Source organism: Boleophthalmus pectinirostris, unplaced genomic scaffold (assembly GCF_026225935.1).
Source record: "Boleophthalmus pectinirostris isolate CB_2022bp ecotype Guang Dong unplaced genomic scaffold, ASM2622593v1 HiC_scaffold_22, whole genome shotgun sequence".
NCBI lineage: Eukaryota > Metazoa > Chordata > Actinopteri > Gobiiformes > Gobiidae > Boleophthalmus > Boleophthalmus pectinirostris.
The window spans coordinates 21396707-21415027 of record NW_026571190.1 but is presented as its reverse complement, the minus strand read 5'-3'; the positions used below and the strand labels follow the sequence as shown (position 1 = coordinate 21415027).

Sequence of the window (18321 nt, the reverse complement as noted above, 5' to 3'; positions counted from 1 at the left end):
AACCTTTAGGTTGTGAGACTACTGCTCTAACCACTGAGCCACTGTCACACCGAACCACGCCTTAATCATTTCATTTGTTCATTATGAATAAAGTATTTGATCATGTTACATCTTTTAATCATTTATCATCATTTCATGATAAATGAACATTTAATAAGGCTGATTAAAAATGTATTTACTATGAAGTGTTACCCCAAGATCAGTAGCAGATAGGTCAGATGGTGTAGAATGATGATTCCAAGTGATAATAACTGTACTTGCAATAGGAAAACTATTATTGTGATTGATTTATTAATTTATCATTATATCGACATTAGAAGTTTAGGCATATTCCTTCTTGCACAAACCATGTGTATAAAACAAAATTATAGAAAAAACATGTAATTTTAAGAATAGATACAGTGAATTAACATGAATATGGAGAAAGAGGTAGAAAAGAGTTTAGAAAAATGTTGACACAAAGGAATATTTTACTTCAATATGAACCAACTGTTCAGCTACAAGAAAACAGTTATACAGTTTGGGCATCTGGTATAAAACCTCAAATCAATCTGAATCACTATATGCAGAATAAGGAACAAGATGTGGCCACCCCAAAATATAGTCAAGTTGATTAGGCCATGTAATGTAAGGCTTAAGGTCCAAAATGCTGGTGATGTTATGATTGATTGACTAAACTTGATTGATTAAAGTTAATACATATTACATGTATTTAAATCTTAATGCCTTTGAGCATGTAGTAGCTAAATTATGATTTAAAAAAAGGCTAGTTGTTTAAATGTAATGGTTAGTCAAGATTGTCAAGATTTTGAGCTAGTTTAGTCGCATAGGAAATCAAAAGTGGTCCAGTCTCTATTGGACAGGGCAATGATGACATAAAAAAACAACAACAATAAACAATGCAGTGTAGGATCTTGTATTTCAATGGGAAAGGTTTGTTTAAAAAAAGTCTTTATGAATTATATTTGAAGTCACATTTACTGGATCAGTTATAATTTCGTCCAGAGTTAATGGAGGACCTGTGTGCTTCAGAGCTCCTCCTCCTCAAAGTGTATTTTCTGTAGAGCTTTAACATGGTGCTCGTAAATCTTGAGAGCTGGACCCAGTTTGATCGAGAGGCCAGTCAAAACATCACTGCGCTGCATGAGGAGTAGGGATTTCCCATCTATTTCCTAAATGAAAAAGAGCATTGAGTGTGTACTGTGAAGTAAAATTAAATTGTGCGTGCTGCCCTCTTGTGGATCTAAAGAGGAGTGGTTCTCACCTGTGTCCTAAATGCAGCAGCCTGCTCTGGAAACCCTGCTGCTGAGAAATAACTCACCACATCAGACACACTCCAGTCCATGGGGCTCAGGGACCTATGACACAGTATTTAATAGAAATTTTGTAAACACCACGGATTACCTTTTAACTTTTATTCAGTGGAGATTAAAGTCTAGGTCTGAAATTATCCAAATGATTCTAGTGAAGGTGTATGTAGTATAAAAACAGAGTGTTTTCTGTTTGAGAGCAGAACTCAGCCTAAATATGCAGGGTTTGTAAGTTAAACCTGTGTGAATGAGCACCACACAAGCATCAACCACAAGCAACCGCAACAATAAATTTGATGTATCCTGGTAAATAATTAAGGTTTAAACCTAAATGGGCCCCTTGCTTTGGATTAAGAATGTAAAATACTCACTCCATACTGAAGAATCCTGGTTCATCCAAGCCTGAGTCTGTGGGGGAGGCGATAGGTGTAAGGAGGTAAGATGTCCCACAATCTGAAAAAGGCCTGCCTAAAAGCCACATGAGAAAACAGAGAGAAGAAGAATGAGATATGGGTGAAATTTTATATAGCCTAAATGCTATCACAAATAGCAATACAAAATATAATATAATAACAACACAATAATGTCATGTTTGGCTATTTAAACAGCTTTGGGATTGTGAAATATATTACACAGTTGTTTTCATAACTTCTAAACCCAACAGTAATGGATACTGACCTTTGGTTAAGTGCTTTAGTGATGCGGTCAGGACCTCTGCATCCTCAGCCTCTGTTTTCATTGTCATGGCTACGGGAGATCTTGAACACTCTCCACAACTTTGTGAAATGTCCTCCTCCATTTGCACCTCCTGAGGATCCAACCATCTCTCGTCCTCACTGGTACTTTGTGCAGGGTCATTCTTCTGGTGTAACAGGGGCAGTAATTCAGTGTTGGTTCAAAATAAAGTAAAACATGTTTCCAAGACACCTTTTCAAATTCAAAAGATTTAAGCAGCCAGCGCTATCAAATAAGGCCATATAAAAACGCAAACATTTTAAGGACGTTTTAGGAACAACAACAATCACCTGTGCTGTAATGATATGAATTAAAATTTTGTGGGCACTGTGGCAAAAACCAAGCCCAGAAAGACTTGGTCGTGTTTTCCTCTCTTATGCGCGCGCTTGAAAGGGAGCATGTGAGTGCGCGAGAGCCGCTCCTAAGACGCTCTCGCTTCGGCTCTAAACCCAAGTGACTTATTTCCATCTACAGGTCCCTAAAAGTAAAGAAGCATCAGCCGTGGCAAAAAAACAAAAAAAAAACAAAAACAAAACAAACAAACAAACAAAAAAACGCCAAAATCCAGTTTCTTGGTTGCTGCTTTCCACGTAACGTTGACATGGTTTTACATTAATATTAGCCCATACCCCTTTCCCTAACCTTAACCATTACAGATCTGTGCCTATTTAACCAGACACAGGTCTACGGCAACACATACACGGACAAACTATAATATGCCTATGCTATTTATGCCCTTGTAGGTCTATGTTGACAAATATATCTTGTGTATGACAACATGTTTTAAAATGCCAAATAACCTCAAGAAGAAGCCACTTAATTTCAAACTATAACTTAAAACTATTAAGTAAACTAATGAAATGATGAGGGACATGACGGTGGAGGTACATCGTGGTGGAGGTCTGTGTAATAGGGGCCTCTGGATGAAGGTCTGTAGCCAGACTCTTTTGAAGAAGATGGACACATGCCTAAATGTAAATTAACCTCACCTTCCCTCCAACTCTCGGCTCGAGTGCTGCACCCAAAGGTAGAGTGATGTCTCTGCAGCGCGTCCAGCGCAGATGGCCTCGCTCCACCCCTCGCTCTACGACCACTTTGACTTTGCCTCCAGTCAGCGTTTCCTCACACGAGAGGCGCTCCGGGCAGCGCAGGTAGCTCAGCACGTCTTTGAGTCCGAGCGCCTTCATGTGATCTGCGTTACCCACAGACAGACTGCGGACAGAGGCCACAAGTCTGTCGCTCGGTGCACCGTTGGCACTACGAAGTTTAGGCTTGGTGGATAGAGTGTGTCTCTGTAAGGGGAGATTGCAAGTTTTATTGCTCGGACAATTTACACCAGGAGAGTCATCTTCTCCACAGGGCGTTGAGCTGACGCTGTGCGTGCATGTTGTGTGTCCCACACGGGACGGCTGTCTGCACCCATCCTGCTGGCAGGAGCTTATGTTGGTCACACTTGTTCCCCGATCTTCTAAATGAGCGGCACAACGTGGTGCTGCGCTGTCGCAAACTGAATTTAGCGGAATCTCACATTCACTGGGGCCGACGGGTGCTTCCCTCTGGTCCGGATCAGGGAAAATTTGCGCGCTGTCGCCGCTGTTGTTCAGATGCTCCGGTTTGGCACTCTCATCAATAGACGCGGCAAACTCACTCTTTTTCCTGCTTTTTCTCAAGACTTTCGCCGCGTTCCGATACGAAATTGATCCTTTGTAGCTAACTTTGAGCACAGTCTGTGATTGGATGAGTTTCTCCAGTTCTGCTCTGGTTTGGTCTGGATCTGACCCGTGCCGTCTCCGGACCATTCGGCAAATCCTCTCCAAATCCGGACGGGCTTTTCTCGAGCGAAGCGAGTCTATTGTCTCCAGGATCCACTCCTGGTAATTGTTGGGCCCCTTTCCTGACATGGTTGTGGCCGATGTTCTCACTAAAGCCGCTTTTGTTTGAGAAGTGACACTAGACCAGCGGGAAGCTCCGTGCGATCCCCGGCTCAGGATGAGGACTGGAGCCTACGTCTGCTTTGAGAGACGCAATGTGCGCTTAAGGTAGCACGAACATCATGGCGCCTTTGCGTGTAGACGCACTTGTATTTAAGGTGGAAACCACCGGTTAACTGTAGGCCTTTTGGTTGATTTTAATTTGGCCTACTGTGTCATTTGGCAGAATGTCACTGTTTAGTGCAGGCCACCAATTTTTATTTCCACATCTTGGATATCTGTTAGAATTAAGAGACACTGTGGTACAACTGATGAGAAGATGAACTTTATTGAAATGACACTCATGTTTCAAAATCTTACACATCTTACACTTGGTGTTTTCAAGTCATGAGGACCTCAGACACTTCCCTTTGTAGTGTTGTGTTGTGGAGGCTAACATGTCTGAAACTGCAATCTGGTTCCCTAAAAAGTGCGTCAGTATTTTTGTGCCTCCAATCAGAGGAAGTTCAGTCACCACAAAAACATGGAGACACAGAACATTGCGCGATGATTTAAGTCCACTTGACATGACAAAAAACAAAGAATGTGCATGTCAGTATTTCAGTGTGATCTCAGATGAGAGCAGTAGTGTAAAATGTGGAAGAAAATAGTATGGTCATTAGCTATTAAGATATTTTGGTTAATGTGTAAATTTCATTTCCATATGCAACAGAATGATAGCAATGCACTTGGTTATCAACTTTCAAAGTGCCCAAAAGTCAAGCAACAAATGTCTCTGAGAAAGAAGCAAAGAGAAAAAGTATAAACAAACACAGTCTTGAGTTGAATTGTGTCCTTTTCTTATCAATCTTTGACAGTCCCATGTTTTTGTTTGTCCCCCAAATAACTGATGTCACAAATGTTACATACACACTATTTCACAATAACATGTGCGCTATACCCATTCAATACAAATAGTTATGGGTGGGTGCATCAGACACATTTAAAAACAAAATTAAGTATGATGTTCCTGAAATGAAGGCATTTTATATATTAAAAAATAATTGAACAATAAGGACATGGATATAAGAAGCCATTAGGCATTGGTAGTACTGCAAAATAATCAAGTTCTTCACTTTTCAGTTACAAGACCTTTCAATTACACACTCCCTTTTTGTAGTTTCTACAAGCCATAGTTTTCAGCTTTCATAATGCCATAAAACAATCCTGAGTAGAAAAGGAGCAAAAGATCAAACTGAGCAGAATGAGTGTAAGATCGTCAGTGGTCAAATACACTATGAGGACCTATGAGGACCTCCTTGAAAACGAGATGCTGAGATATCTCAAGGGGCTTATCCTCCAAACAAATAAATTCAAATACAACATAAAAATGAATAGAAATTGTTAAAAAATAGAACACACCAAATGAGTCTTCCACATGTGTGATTTAAACTGACACTTTAAAAACTCCTTTTCCCTTTACTTTTGAACTTAAATCTTGATAAATCAGATCAGACCTGAGAGACCTATGTGTGAGGGTGGACTCTGTTTCCAACTTGGACACAACATCATTGGATCCTATTCTTACAGCATTAGAACATGGCATTTATGCATAATGTCTATGATGATGTGACAGCTCAGATGATATGATAAACATATCTGCCTTTAGTCCTCAGTTTAAAGATTATGCACAAATATTTTCTTCTCAACAAAAAATAAAATATTTAATGTGACCAATGTTTGCTAAATCTAGCAGTGGCTCATGGAAAGAGATCGTCCAGTGTAAATTTAAACACCATTCTCCAGTCATAACCAAGCTTTTTTTTCTATGTAATGCAGACAGGAGGAAGAAATGGAAGATCTTGAAATGTGCTGCAAGTGTGGGGAGGTTTCTCTAAATAAGAGAGCTTGCCAAATTCCACAAATCCAATCTTCACAATAAAGGGATCCATAAATAAACCAGAATAAAAAATAAAATTGACGACCAAAGCTGAACAGAAAAGGCATTACTGCTGGTTATCAGTGTCCTGGCTGCTTTGCCCTCTCTATGACCAATGGTCCGTTTGAAGCTGGTGCTGCGTGGATCGGAGAAAGAGCATTCTCCTCAAGTCTTCCACCTGACCAGCCTGCTGTACTGGGACTCTGCCTTTCCTTTCATCTTTCCTCAAACTCTAGAACTCGGCAAACTCCTTGCCACATTTCTCCGTGAAGGACACACGGATCTCCTCCTCTTCATAGTCGTCAAAGTTGCTGGTGTCACCAGGTCCTTTAAACTTGGGAACAAAGGGAGCTTCGACCTAAACAATAATTCAGCATTAAAATTTAGTAATAATGGCGGAAAAGAATCATATTTGTAAAATTTTCAGAGGCACCTTTTTCTGATAAATGGCGATCCAGTCAGTGGTCGCAAACCACTTGTGTCCTTTAATGTCATTAACCCCATTTTTCAGGTTTCCATAGCGTTTGGTGAGATCCACCTTAATAAAGAGATCGTGTTTGTAAATTCTTTCACAAATGAAAAAAGGTACAACCTAAAGTTCAATGTTTAGATTATTTTTAGTTTTTATTACCTGTAATAGGTTCCTCAGTAAATCCTTAAGGTCTGAACTAAAATGAGAGGGGAAACGCACCTAGAAACAAATATCAGCCATGAATTAACCTCAGAATGTATTCATATTTTTGCACCTTTTGCATCACACTGACCTTCCCAGATACAATCTTTTCATAGATCTGAATGGGCTGGTCAGCAAAGAAAGGAGGGTATCCAGCAGCCATTTCATAAACCAAGACCCCAAGTGCCCACCAGTCCACAGCTTTGTTATATCCCTGTGAGGAGAGGGGAGATACTGGCCTTAGATTATTGCCACTTCAAGACAAATATTTGATGTTTAAACTCACCTTGCTCAGAATAATCTCTGGAGCCAAATACTCAGGAGTACCACACAGGGTCCATGTCCGGCCCTTCACACGTTTTGCAAAGCCAAAATCTGTGACCTATGATGAATAAACAGACAAAAAAAACCGGTTTGCACAGATTAGTGTCCACTAGGGGGCAGTGGTGTCTATGTGTAACATTGAGTTAACAGGAATCCAATCAGAAACTTTTGTGTAATGTACCATATAAATACAAGGTTTGGCAGTCAAACTCATCCATATCTGAAAGACGAAATAAAAAGGTGCATTTCATTTTACCTGTATGTAGCCCTGTTGATCAATGAGCAGGTTTTCCGGTTTCAGGTCTCTGTATATTAGGTCCAAAGCGTGCAAATATTCAAAGGTCAAAACGATCTGAGCCGCATAGAACCGGGCATGAGGTTCACTAAAAAGAAACAACAGAAATTAAATTTTGAATAAAAGCAACAAATAACCTTTCTGGTGGAGGGTTCGTCACCTACTTGTTTTTATGGATGTCAGTGCTCTGCCTGGAATGTTCCGCAGTGACTTTAAACAGCGCTTCTTTACATTTATTCAATTACAGGTGGTTTAATAACTTCAAAATATCTAGAAATACAGGCATTCTGACTGAGCAGGGCTGACTCTCCACAGATCTAACCTGTAACTTTGTCTGGTTTTATCCCCATGAAGATAGAAAGGTTTAATTCACCTTATTCTGGAAGTTGCTGTCATTATTCGGGTTATATTATTTTGTATAGGGCTACAGATCTTTACAGCAAATAAGTCAAATATGGACTATAAAACCATTTTAAAGCCCCCCCAGAGAATCAGAGCAGTGTTGACTTGTTGGTGCACATGAAAATCGATTGAAATGTACTGATGGGTGGTGGAAGTGCCACCACAAAAAAAAAGCATTTGACAAACCCTGCACCAGAAAAAAAACACAAAGCACCTTTAAGTGTGCAGTGCAAATCTTACTTTATATGGAGGATGCTATTGAGAAGTAGATCATCATGAGAAACAGTTTAGGCGTTAACCATTTCCCTCCCTTTAGAAATAAATACAGGACCTTTCACCCTCATCTCCAAAAAACTCACCTGTTTTGTCAAATAACTGCACCTTCTGTCTTACCTACTGCCCTTTTTTTTTTTTTTTTCTGTCTTAAACTATGAAACATCTTTGAGTGTCACCAAAAACACTATACAAGTATTGTGCATTATTAACTGTAACCTGTAATAATCCCCACATACCAGAAAATGCTGATATATTTGAAAGATCTGGGTAGTTTAACAGTTGTACAAACACACCAACCTAAACCTGCCGATTCGTCGTAAATGGGAGAACATCTCTCCACCCGGAACATACTCCATCACCATGTAAAGGTTAGTGTTGTCCTGTGGAGACACACACGGACCTGTTATTTAGTCAAAATAGATGCTAAACAGTACAAATACATGCTTTGTAGTAGCAGCCATTCTTATTTTCTTATTGGAGTCTCGGTAGCAAATCATCTGCTCCCACTCACGCAGCAAAGGAGTAATATATTGTAATAGGACAATAATAAAGTAATAGAGTAAGCAAAGGTTTCAGTCAGGTAGTTTTGATAATTGGATTCAGATCCTTGCTTAGAATTAGGGTTAAGGTCTACTGTTCCCTTTACTTTACCCTTCATTCCTACTTGGGTATCCTGTCAAGACTCAAGAGCAAGGGCACCACAGTGCAGCAAGGACCCATCTCAGCGGTCCATCAGCATGAAAGATGCACAATAGGTAGCTGACCAAGCCTAGCTAAAGATCACGGCTTGGTCAGGACTACTTCAGCTACCTATTGTGCATGTTTTGTCTTCATGGGAAGACCCAGGCATGAGAAGGAATAAGCAAAGTAAGGCCCAGACAGTCCAGCAGTCGAACCTGTGACTTTCTTGCTGTGATGTGAAAGTAGTAGTGACAATGCCACCAATTATTTATTTATGTAGAACCAACAGTAAGTACTGGTGTCACATCTGGACACTATTGATGCATTCATGACATTGAAGGAGATAGATGGCATTTCTGTGATTGTTTTGGTTACAAAATATTCTGCATTAACATGAAAATGAAAATAGTTTACTTCTTCCATCTTCACATCTTCACACAGCCGAGTAACACTTTTGTAATCTATTACCTGTACTTAATTTTAATATGGCTGGATAATTCAAGTAATATAGTATTTTAGAGTAGTTTCTATAGTATTTGCTGTAGCAGTTTCCATGTCTGTTTCAGGACTAACACACGGGCAGATTTTTTTGGTTAATAGGTTTATTTGAAGTGCCCAGGATATTCAATCCCAGGGCATTCAAGGTGCTTCTAAACAGCTTAACCTAAATAAGGACTTAATTGGCCCCTTTGGCAAAGTGCAAACTACAATGGGGACACAGTACCAAGAACTACACCCAATCCATATTCAAAAGAGAATGTTTAAAAGTTTATTTACAGTAATATGTTTTAAAATTCTTAAAATGAGACTGTGCAAAAGGTATTTGGCCCTGCTACTGATAGTGAGTGGACAGGACCACCAAGAACTTCATTGTAAAAACAGCAAAATTGTAATGATATTATTTAAGCACTCTTTATAATTCATTCCATTATTTCCCATTAACTGCATTATTATAGTGCAAGTCAAAGATTGTGACATTTGCTAATGATATACAGGTCTGTGAAGAATTAACACACATTATTGTGAACTTACCTTGAAGGAGTATTCCAAGCGGACGAGGAACGGAAAGCTGACGGCCTGTAGGATCCTCTTCTCATTCAGTGTGTGCTCAATCTGCTTGAGTTTCACCACCTGAAGACAGACAGAATATAGATGTAAAATTCAAACTAGACTAGACTAATGGAGTAAATGCAATACATAAAATAATGAGAAAACTATGACTTTATTGAATTTAGGATGTTTCAAGCCAGTAACATATATGGATGCCAAGATTATTTGGTTAATTGACAATTGTGATTATTCAGGTCACAATATAATCATAAAAAGTTTTTTAAAAATCATAACCATTTTAGAAGGTTTCAAGAGGAAGTCACTTTGAAAAATTTTTTTTTTTTTTAAATGGCAAAAATGGAATTGACTTCCTTTGAAACCTTTTTTACATTGGACTGCTTCTGGACAAATGAGGGATTAAACCGTCTTGACCACTTTATAAGCAAAAGCAAGTCATCTCAGTTCAAACACACTCTCTGGCTCTTTGCCACAAACACTTAACTTCATCATTAAAAACGGTTGGTATGATAAAGACAGTCCTGTCAATCCAATGCGAATAAAAGTGAATTAAGGATTTCTCTGTTTGGTCATGGTGTCAATAATTGTAGACAATTGTAATGTCTTGATGTTAAAATTTTACATTGTGACATGCCTAAACAACAGTGTTTAGGTGTGATACAAACCAGCAACCCTCATGTTCACAGTTAGTCTTTGGCTATTACACAAATGCTGTCCCCAAATATAAAGGCTCCAGAAATCATGCACTTGTGAATGGCTTCTGAACACATCTGAAGTTGAACTGGACTTAAGCTTTGTTTTTAAAACACAATGGAAATCCAGTTTACTGTGTTTCAGGACCTGTTTTAGTCTTAATTCAGATAGCAAGGCCATAACCACACACATACACTGTGACAGGATTATGAATGATACAAAGTGAATTGCTTTTTAGAACAAATTTCATACATTTACAGTTTATATATACAATTTTGTACATTCTGTCCTTGTGTATGATTGAAATTACAATCAGGATTAGAAACTTCCACAAGTTCTATAGCTTCTGAATGATACATACAAAATATACAAAAATGAAAGCATGTTTTTTTTTTCCATTTGTGTGTTTTATTTCACTGTAAAACATAAACTTGACCATTAGTTGGCCTGGAGGAGGGTCTTCTCCACCTTGTTTCCATTGTAATGTTGTTCCTATATCTATAATCTTCCTCAGTTTGGCATAAAACGTATTTACTAGTATGTCCATAAAATATGTCCAAAGACATACTGTACCTTTTAATTTAATTTTGAACATCAGTTTTCATTGTCATTCTAAAAGTATATGTGTGCATGCTCTCATGACCTAAAACAGACTGAAACAAATCCCTTTTGTTTATTTCAATAGCAATTTCAAAGATTTCATATTTGACTACCAGTCCATAACGTAACTAATGTCAAAATGCCTTTTCATTAATATTGCTCTTTAAAAGCTTGACAAATCCTACACTGTAGTACTTCATTCATTCCAACCACCACTACTCACTCAGGGAATGTCTTGCTCAAGAATACAATGGCAGAATGAAAAGACCAAAACATGATTTCAACTACCACTACTGCATTTAATTTTAATAATTCAATATATTCATATAGCACTAAACAAAACACCCAGTGTAACCCTGACTGACCTTCTGCTTGTTGAGGATCTTCATGGCATAATGTTGTCCAGTCTCACGGTGTCGTACCAGCATCACACGACCAAATGAGCCGGTGCCCAATGTTTTCAACCGCTCAAACTGCTCCAGGCACGCAGTGTTCTACATAGACAAAAACAAAAATGAATTTTGTAAAACTGGGCTAAAAGGACATGCGCTGAAGGTGAATATTTAGTTATTTTACATTTGAATGAGGGGAACTTGAGTGTTATGTATAGCCTGCAATCTGTATTTAGGCCTAAACACTGAATTTGGATGGAACTAATGTGGTATATAAACTAAAGAACATATCAAACATAATTTATGCCTTGAGAATACTTGATCCACTATCAAAAATGTCTGGCTATAAATGTGGTCTTAGCCAATGAAGTCTCATGTATGTGTTCCTATTTTGTTTCATTGCCTCCAAGAATCCCTCAAACAATAATAAAAAATAATAATAAAACATTAGCTGTCTCTTCTAATGCAATGCAGATAGTTGATTTAGTTGTAGTATGGGACATGAGACAAACAAACCTGTGCAGGGTTCTCCCACTTCTTGAGGAAATCCTCTTTGGCTTTTGCAAGAAATTCCTTCACTGTAAAGAACGGGCAAAATTATTATTAATAATAATAAAAAAAACAGAACTGAAACAGGGGATTGGGGGGGGGGGTCTAAAAATCTCATCCTGCCAAGATAGGAGTCGTGCGCATTACTTGTGCTTAGTGGACGCAGACACTACACATAGTGGGCCGGGGAAATGTGAGACACAGAAAGCGTGATATTGACAGTCTATCTCCAGGAGGCTCGCTGCTCCCGAGGCTTTCTCGGATGGATTAATAGGGAGATTACATGCCTGTATGAAAGCACACGCCTTACTCTTTTTGGGATGAAGGAATTAAAGGAATAAATTACGTTTAACATTTAATATAGACCTCATTGTAAATAGTAATAATACGAGACAGGGCCTTGCGGATTAGGCTTGCTCAGGGGTAGATGCTCAGACCTCCAAACAGTGAATCTAGCGTTACAGCTGCCATTTTTAGACATTGACCATTTAGGCTATACTGTAGGCTACCCACCGCTTTCCATCTCGCTGCCCTTCCTGGCCGTGGGCGTGTTGCCCATGATGACAAGCAGTCAACAGGCGGACCGTGGCTTGACGGCCGCGCTGCAGCCCCTCCAAGCCGATCTCTGGCGGTGCAGGGTGCGCGCCGTGCTCCTTAAATCCAGTTGTAGTGGACCAACACGGTGCTGTAAAAATAGGGACAGCTGCCGATGCTCTACCGCCGCCAGACGGGGATGGAGCGTACACAAATCCTTTGGAGGGTATGGTAGTGCCCTCGATTATCTCAGGACAGAGAAGCTCGCCCAGCACAGAGGAGCCGTCTTCTCTGCTCCTGCTCCCCACCGCTCCCCAGCCCCCAACCCGCGGCAGCGCTGATGGGCAATTGCCTCTCCTTCTATGGATGCCCCGGTTTAAACCAAATCAAGACAAACGCACCAAGTTCCTGAGAGGTTGGATAAGGATGGGGATTTGCCGAAATAAAACACTGGTCCCCCGTAGCCTCGAAAGATGACGGAACTACAGTCCACAGCCTCCCGCCCACTCTCCGGACCCACAGCTGATTAACGCCGAGACAAGTGCACGAATTGGCTGCATCTCACGGGCACCAACAAGCACAGTACCCTGATTGGGCCACGGAAGTCCATCAACAACAGCGACATCCCGCCTCCCTGCAAACCAACCAAAGGGAGCGTCAGTGGCTTTCCTCCCTAAGACGTACCGCTCCCATTCTCCCGTTTCTCTCCTCCATTGGCTTGCAGCATCCGAGTCGTGGGAAAGCAGCTGATTCTATTGGCTGTCTGCAGCGGTGCACAACCGCAGAAATGAAGAATAAAACTGCTTTCCCACCCATTCACCCCCCGAGCTACAGCTACACGTTTGGTCGAGTGACGTCAACAGAGGCTATTTTTAGTAATGCTGGTTAGAATTTAACGCACGGCGGCGCAGCGCAGACTGTGGCCACTATAAACAAAAGGACAGAGTTTACAATGATGAAAACACTGCTTGACTTTAAGACTGTGGCACTGTTTGTGAAGATACTTAAAGATCTAGGTTATCAATGGGTCTTAAATAATTTCAGAGAAAATGGAAGGCTACCGCCCCATAAACAAGCGGAGGCTTTAATCTTCCACGATGATATTTACTACTTTAAATAAGCTGCGACTTCTAAATATTCTATATTCTTGCATAAAATGAAGTCCACAGCTTTTGAACATGTCCGTCATTTTTGATTGCTTCCAAGTTTAAAAATAACATGTACATTATGAGAACTGATTTTAGATAATGCGGTAAAATGTGCTTAAGCATATGTTATACCCTTATTGTAAACAAGTGTGCAAGTGTATGGGGTTTAGCTGCTCTAAGAAAATGGTGACAGCAGACAGTCCGCACCATTGTACTGCAGTTACCTAGCAACATGAGGCTGAGTGAAAATGGAGGAGTGATGCTGCAGCGTTTTATGAATGAAACTCGGAAAAAAAAAAAAAAGCAGGAGAAAGATGAGTGAGCCTGGGCATGCACATGTGCGACTGTGTCTTACTGCTAAAGACAAAACAAAAAACATGTACAGTAAACAAATTTTATTAAATCTTATACAAATAAAGAGTCGGGGTAGATGCCAACAAAGACGGCTTTAAACCTTGAAGATACAAAAAATAATTATAAAAAAAAAAAAAGATTATTTACAGTAATTGTACACACCCCCACACTACATCATTTGCCTTATATAGTAATTTACTTGGTTTATGGATAAAATGACCTTTGTAGTACAAGATTTGCATACATATGACCTTAGCGATATTTTAGCCTGTTTACATGTTTACAGTACAGTTACTAGATTTGTTACTCAAGAATGTCTCCCAGAATAGACCATTTCCAAAGGTTTAAGGCAATTCAGACCCAAGCAAGTTTGTTTGATTTGCAGCATCCCTCAGTCCATTGATTATTTATTGATAATAAGCATTTTGGGATTATATGACAATTGTTTTAAATTGATTAGAGAGAAATCATGGCATATTTTCAAGTAGCATCCTGTTCCTGTTTTGGTTTAAATGTATCTTCTAGGTTAAGGCAAAAAAATAGCACACGAGGTTGGAGTCCAGTTTTTAACAGTTGGTTCTTACATGCAGTCCATAGAGTTGTCTGGCAGCAGTCCCATTGGAGGCATCTTTCCTGGCGCACAAGTAGGAGGGAGCATGCAGTTTATGTTTGGAGACGGGTCAACATTTTCGGTGTCCTCCATCTTGTCTGCTGAACCATCCCAGTTGATGTGGAAGCGAGTCACACGAGGATTGGAGGCCAAAATATTCCTCTGGAGCTGCAAGAAAACACAAAAAAGAAAGAAAGTGTTTATCATGACTTGCAATCTAAAAATACTACCGATTTTAAAGTTTGGGGCCGAAGTTAGGCCTGTCACGATAATTACTACTGTATATTGATTTATTGTTCATCATCTGAAAACTGGGATAATATTTATCACGTGTACTTTTTTGGTCTACTCGGAAATTTCTAGTTGAATTAATGGTAAATGGTCACATTTTTTTTATAGCACTTTTCCACCTTCAAGGTGCCCAAAGCGCTTCACAAAAAGGAACCACTCACCCATTCACACACACACACACATTCATACACCAGTGTACGCAGACACTGTGGACAAGGTGGGACACAATGACAGCATTCATCTGTGGGAGCTGGAATCACACCAGCCAACTTGTGGGTCAGTGCGCGAATGCTCTACCAACTGAGCTACTGTGATGTTTATGTCGAGAGCTGGATTCTAACCGCCAACCTTTAGTTCAGTGAGCGGATGCTCTACCAACTGAGCTAATGCCGCCCCAAATTAATAACTTCTATAACTCATTACAGATGCAAAGTAAATACTGTGATTCATTCTGCAGTTTTTAATGCTTAATATCATTTACAATATTGTACATTTAGAATAGTTTTTTATGGTTTAAATCTGCTCTTGGTTAGTTTCAATATTCAATAGTTTATATTTATTCATCAATATATTGAACTTCAAAATGTGTAATCATGATAGGCCTAGCAATAGTGGCTCCATGTTTAAAGCATTCACCCACCAACCCAAAGATCAGTGATTTGATTCCAGTTATGATCGATGAAAACATGTAGAGTGCCATTTTGTCTATTGGCAATCTTTATGAATGAGATGTATGAGTAATTTGTGGTTGGAGGAGCCAATGGAGTAGTTAGGGAAGCTTTGTTCCCTCAATCTACCCAAGGGCAGCTGTGTCCACAATAGATGCTTACATTAGTGTGCAAAAAGTTTGATATAGCATTAATAATTTTATTTTTTATTTATTTTGAGTAATCTGTGCATGTTTGAGTAATCTCGATTCTCCTGTATTCAAGACGTCATTGCTGAGATCAATCCTCTTTTTTCCAGCCACTAGTACACACCCAGTGCTCTGTACTGTTTTCCAGTTTTATTTTCTTTATTGGTGACTCGTGTAGGATTGAGCAGCATCGTGTAGCCGTTTTGGTTTAAATGAAAATCTGTTATTTACTAGCGTGATCTGCAGCCATTCAAAGATGCCGACAACTGCGCTGCTCTTTGTTCTGATGACGTTTACATCAGTGTCTGCTCCCATTAGGCACCACAAGTTTCTAACGCAGAAGTCAGTGGACTGGTTTAATTTATTATATAATTTTTAATCAATATTGTGATTAAAATGTCCAAATCATGACATAATGATCTACAGGTGTCATAGAATATAACCACCTAATATATCAGACTCAAGCCAAATATATCTTCTTTAAAAATTTTCATTCCTTCTTTATTAATACTTCTTTATGAAATATGAGTCTTTGACATATCCTGATGTTTTAATTTGTACTTTAAAGTGCCACTTGTCTGGTGGAGTGTTCACCTTAACCCTAACCCTGCTTGTCTCCATGGAGATATTCCACATTAATTAAAATTATCCATCAAGACGACCAGCTTGTGATGCCAACAGGCCAAGTTACAGGTCAGATTTATGGAGAGATGAACCTCACAAAATAGTAATAGATGTTTTTAATCAATAAAAACACCAATTAAATACAATTCAATACTAGAAATGCTATTGTTAATACCGTATTATAGAACATTCCAGGTAAAGCAATAAAATCTTAGCAGACATTTAGGTAAAGAATCATTACCAGAAAAATTACATAGTGCACATTTAATACTAAGAACAAGATTAAAGTACTAAAGATTCCAGGTGTATTCTGAAAGTCTTACCTGGTTGTAATCTGGTTTAAGAGGTGGATTTTCTCTTAATTCAACATCTGTATATTCATTATTCACATAGTAACCAATACGAATGAATTCTTGTCCACGATATGTGCATGTGATAAGAGCAACAGTAACTCCGACAGCGTCAGTCTCTGGGATGAGACCAGTGTTGGGGGCGTCAGCCTAGAACATACAAAAGTGATCAGAGAGAGACAAGACAATGTTTTTACTTCTACATAAGCAAAAATAAAGCATGACCATGTATTACAACTGTAACTTTGGCCCAAAATATAAAGTTGTGTTTTTTTTGTTCCCCCCCCCACAGTTTAAGTTCTTCACCAGTACATACCTGAAACACAAACATGTGCCGCCCAGCTGGCACTGGGCCCACCAGGACAGAGTCCAGCACTTGGTCGTACTCCTCACTCTCTGCTGATCCGACATAGATGATTTTCCACTCAAGATCTGTCAGAAGAGGCACGAAATGTCAGCCTGTGTTGCTAAAATTGGACAAAAGCAGTTTTAGGCAAAGATTTCGACGTCTAATGGACCCAACCAATCAGGGCCATTCTCCTGAAGGTCCAGCCAATGAGAGCAGAGGAAGGTGGATCACTGAGCACAAACGCGCGAGCGCTATTTTAAATGGAAAAATTAACAGCAAATTTGAAGGGTTTTCCGGCAAAAGCACTTCACAACTGTCTGTGTATAACATTAGTGGTCTGATGCCATAAAGTTAATTTGTCTCAACCTTGGTTCTAGCTCAGTAATACTTGACACCGCCGAACCCATAGACTATACTTAGATAAGTTAAATGATAAGCATAGACTGTACATATTAACCCACCTTCAGGCAGATCCTCCATGCACTCAAACGTGATCTCAAACTGAAACGGATTTCCAAACGGGCTTGGGTTGTCCAGTACCGCTACGTTCAGCACTTGCACCTTGGCCATGGCGATTTCTTGAAGTGCTTCAACGTTGAACCAGTTAGAAAAGAAGTCGTTAACCCCAGTGTTATATGCAGCACGTTGATATCTATAAACCCTTTCAAAGCTTTTTAGAAATCCGTTTTAACAGTGCGCTTCTCATGGGTTCTCTCTCGTGCCGCGACAAAACACGAACACTCGCGGGTTATTCAGACCGGAAATACGTCAGAGACATTTCCACTTCATTTATGGCATGTCCCGATGGCTCCGAGCTCACTTCTGCCATCTAACGGCTATGCATTGTATATGTCTACTTAAGTTGAGTACATTAATTGAATAGCATTTATAAGATTTTAACCATGTGCTCCCTCATTACATACTCAAAGTTGCATTTTGATGTTTTTTCATGTATATTTAAGTAATCTTATATAATTATATTATTATACCTTATTATATATTACTATTATTCTGCATTTGAGGCTTGAGCACTCAGAAAATTACTCTTTTCACCTATCCCATATCTCCACCCACTGCTCTGTACATAATGGCACAAAATGGCAAAAAGTCAGAGTTTGGGTCATACACACTGGGGTAAAAATGTCACGTTTCAACAATAAAAACAAGTTTATGACAGTGAAAAGTGAGAGAAGGGCCATCTCAGTTTGGCAGTCAATGGAGTTCCAATTTAAATGAATAAAGCCTTTTACAAGGAGCAAAATTTAAAAAAAAAGGTTTAATGTTAGTTTTTATCATGACTAACAAATGTTTTGCTTTAATTTAAAAAAGCCATATTACTTTTTCTAATGTGTATAAAG

The 18321-nt window shown here is 39.3% G+C and overlaps 3 protein-coding genes across 3 annotated transcripts; all 3 read right to left on the bottom strand.

The window, feature by feature from the left end:
• Positions 1-464: 464 nt before the first annotated feature.
• samd1b (sterile alpha motif domain containing 1b) lies at positions 465-4019 on the bottom strand. Its single transcript, XM_020931322.2, has 5 exons — positions 3035-4019; positions 1989-2172; positions 1682-1778; positions 1265-1358; positions 465-1172 (listed from the first exon to the last, which is right to left on the bottom strand). Exons 1-5 carry the CDS (start codon positions 3944-3946, stop codon positions 1029-1031), a joined length of 1431 nt encoding a protein of 476 aa, XP_020786981.1. The 5' UTR covers positions 3947-4019; the 3' UTR covers positions 465-1028.
• Positions 4020-4352: 333 nt separating this feature from the next.
• On the bottom strand, positions 4353-13823 carry prkacab (protein kinase, cAMP-dependent, catalytic, alpha, genome duplicate b). The gene is made up of 11 exons (XM_020931509.2): positions 12361-13823; positions 11815-11876; positions 11272-11400; positions 9578-9676; positions 8162-8244; positions 7148-7274; positions 6854-6949; positions 6659-6781; positions 6526-6585; positions 6328-6432; positions 4353-6252 (listed from the first exon to the last, which is right to left on the bottom strand). The coding sequence occupies exons 1-11, from the start codon at positions 12404-12406 to the stop codon at positions 6127-6129; spliced, it is 1056 nt and encodes a 351-aa protein (XP_020787168.1). The 5' UTR covers positions 12407-13823; the 3' UTR covers positions 4353-6126.
• An 86-nt stretch (positions 13824-13909) lies between these two features.
• asf1bb (anti-silencing function 1Bb histone chaperone) lies at positions 13910-17931 on the bottom strand. Its single transcript, XM_055158118.1, has 4 exons — positions 17425-17931; positions 16931-17046; positions 16588-16764; positions 13910-14661 (listed from the first exon to the last, which is right to left on the bottom strand). Exons 1-4 carry the CDS (start codon positions 17531-17533, stop codon positions 14464-14466), a joined length of 600 nt encoding a protein of 199 aa, XP_055014093.1. The 5' UTR covers positions 17534-17931; the 3' UTR covers positions 13910-14463.
• Positions 17932-18321: the final 390 nt, after the last annotated feature.

Bases quoted from the DNA above. Each gene is read 5' to 3' on its own strand.
- samd1b (XM_020931322.2), bottom strand. From the start codon at position 3,946: ATGTCAGGAAAGGGGCCCAACAATTACCAGGAGTGGATCCTGGAGACA. The intron at 2,173-3,034 runs GTGAGGTTAATT...CTGTTACACCAG, and splicing joins AGCCGAGAGTTGGAGGGAAG to AAGAATGACCCTGCACAAAG. The intron at 1,359-1,681 runs GTGAGTATTTTA...ACTGTGTCATAG, and splicing joins CCAGGATTCTTCAGTATGGA to GTCCCTGAGCCCCATGGACT.
- prkacab (XM_020931509.2), bottom strand. From the start codon at position 12,406: ATGGGCAACACGCCCACGGCCAGGAAGGGCAGCGAGATGGAAAGCG. The intron at 7,275-8,161 runs GTTGGTGTGTTT...GTTTCTTTTTAG, and splicing joins CGACGAATCGGCAGGTTTAG to TGAACCTCATGCCCGGTTCT. The intron at 6,950-7,147 runs GTAAAATGAAAT...TATTCATCATAG, and splicing joins ATCAACAGGGCTACATACAG to GTCACAGATTTTGGCTTTGC.
- asf1bb (XM_055158118.1), bottom strand. From the start codon at position 17,533: ATGGCCAAGGTGCAAGTGCTGAACGTAGCGGTACTGGACAACCCAAGC. The intron at 17,047-17,424 runs GTGGGTTAATAT...CTCTTCTGACAG, and splicing joins CATGGAGGATCTGCCTGAAG to ATCTTGAGTGGAAAATCATC. The intron at 14,662-16,587 runs GTAAGACTTTCA...GTTTTCTTGCAG, and splicing joins TTAAACCAGATTACAACCAG to CTCCAGAGGAATATTTTGGC.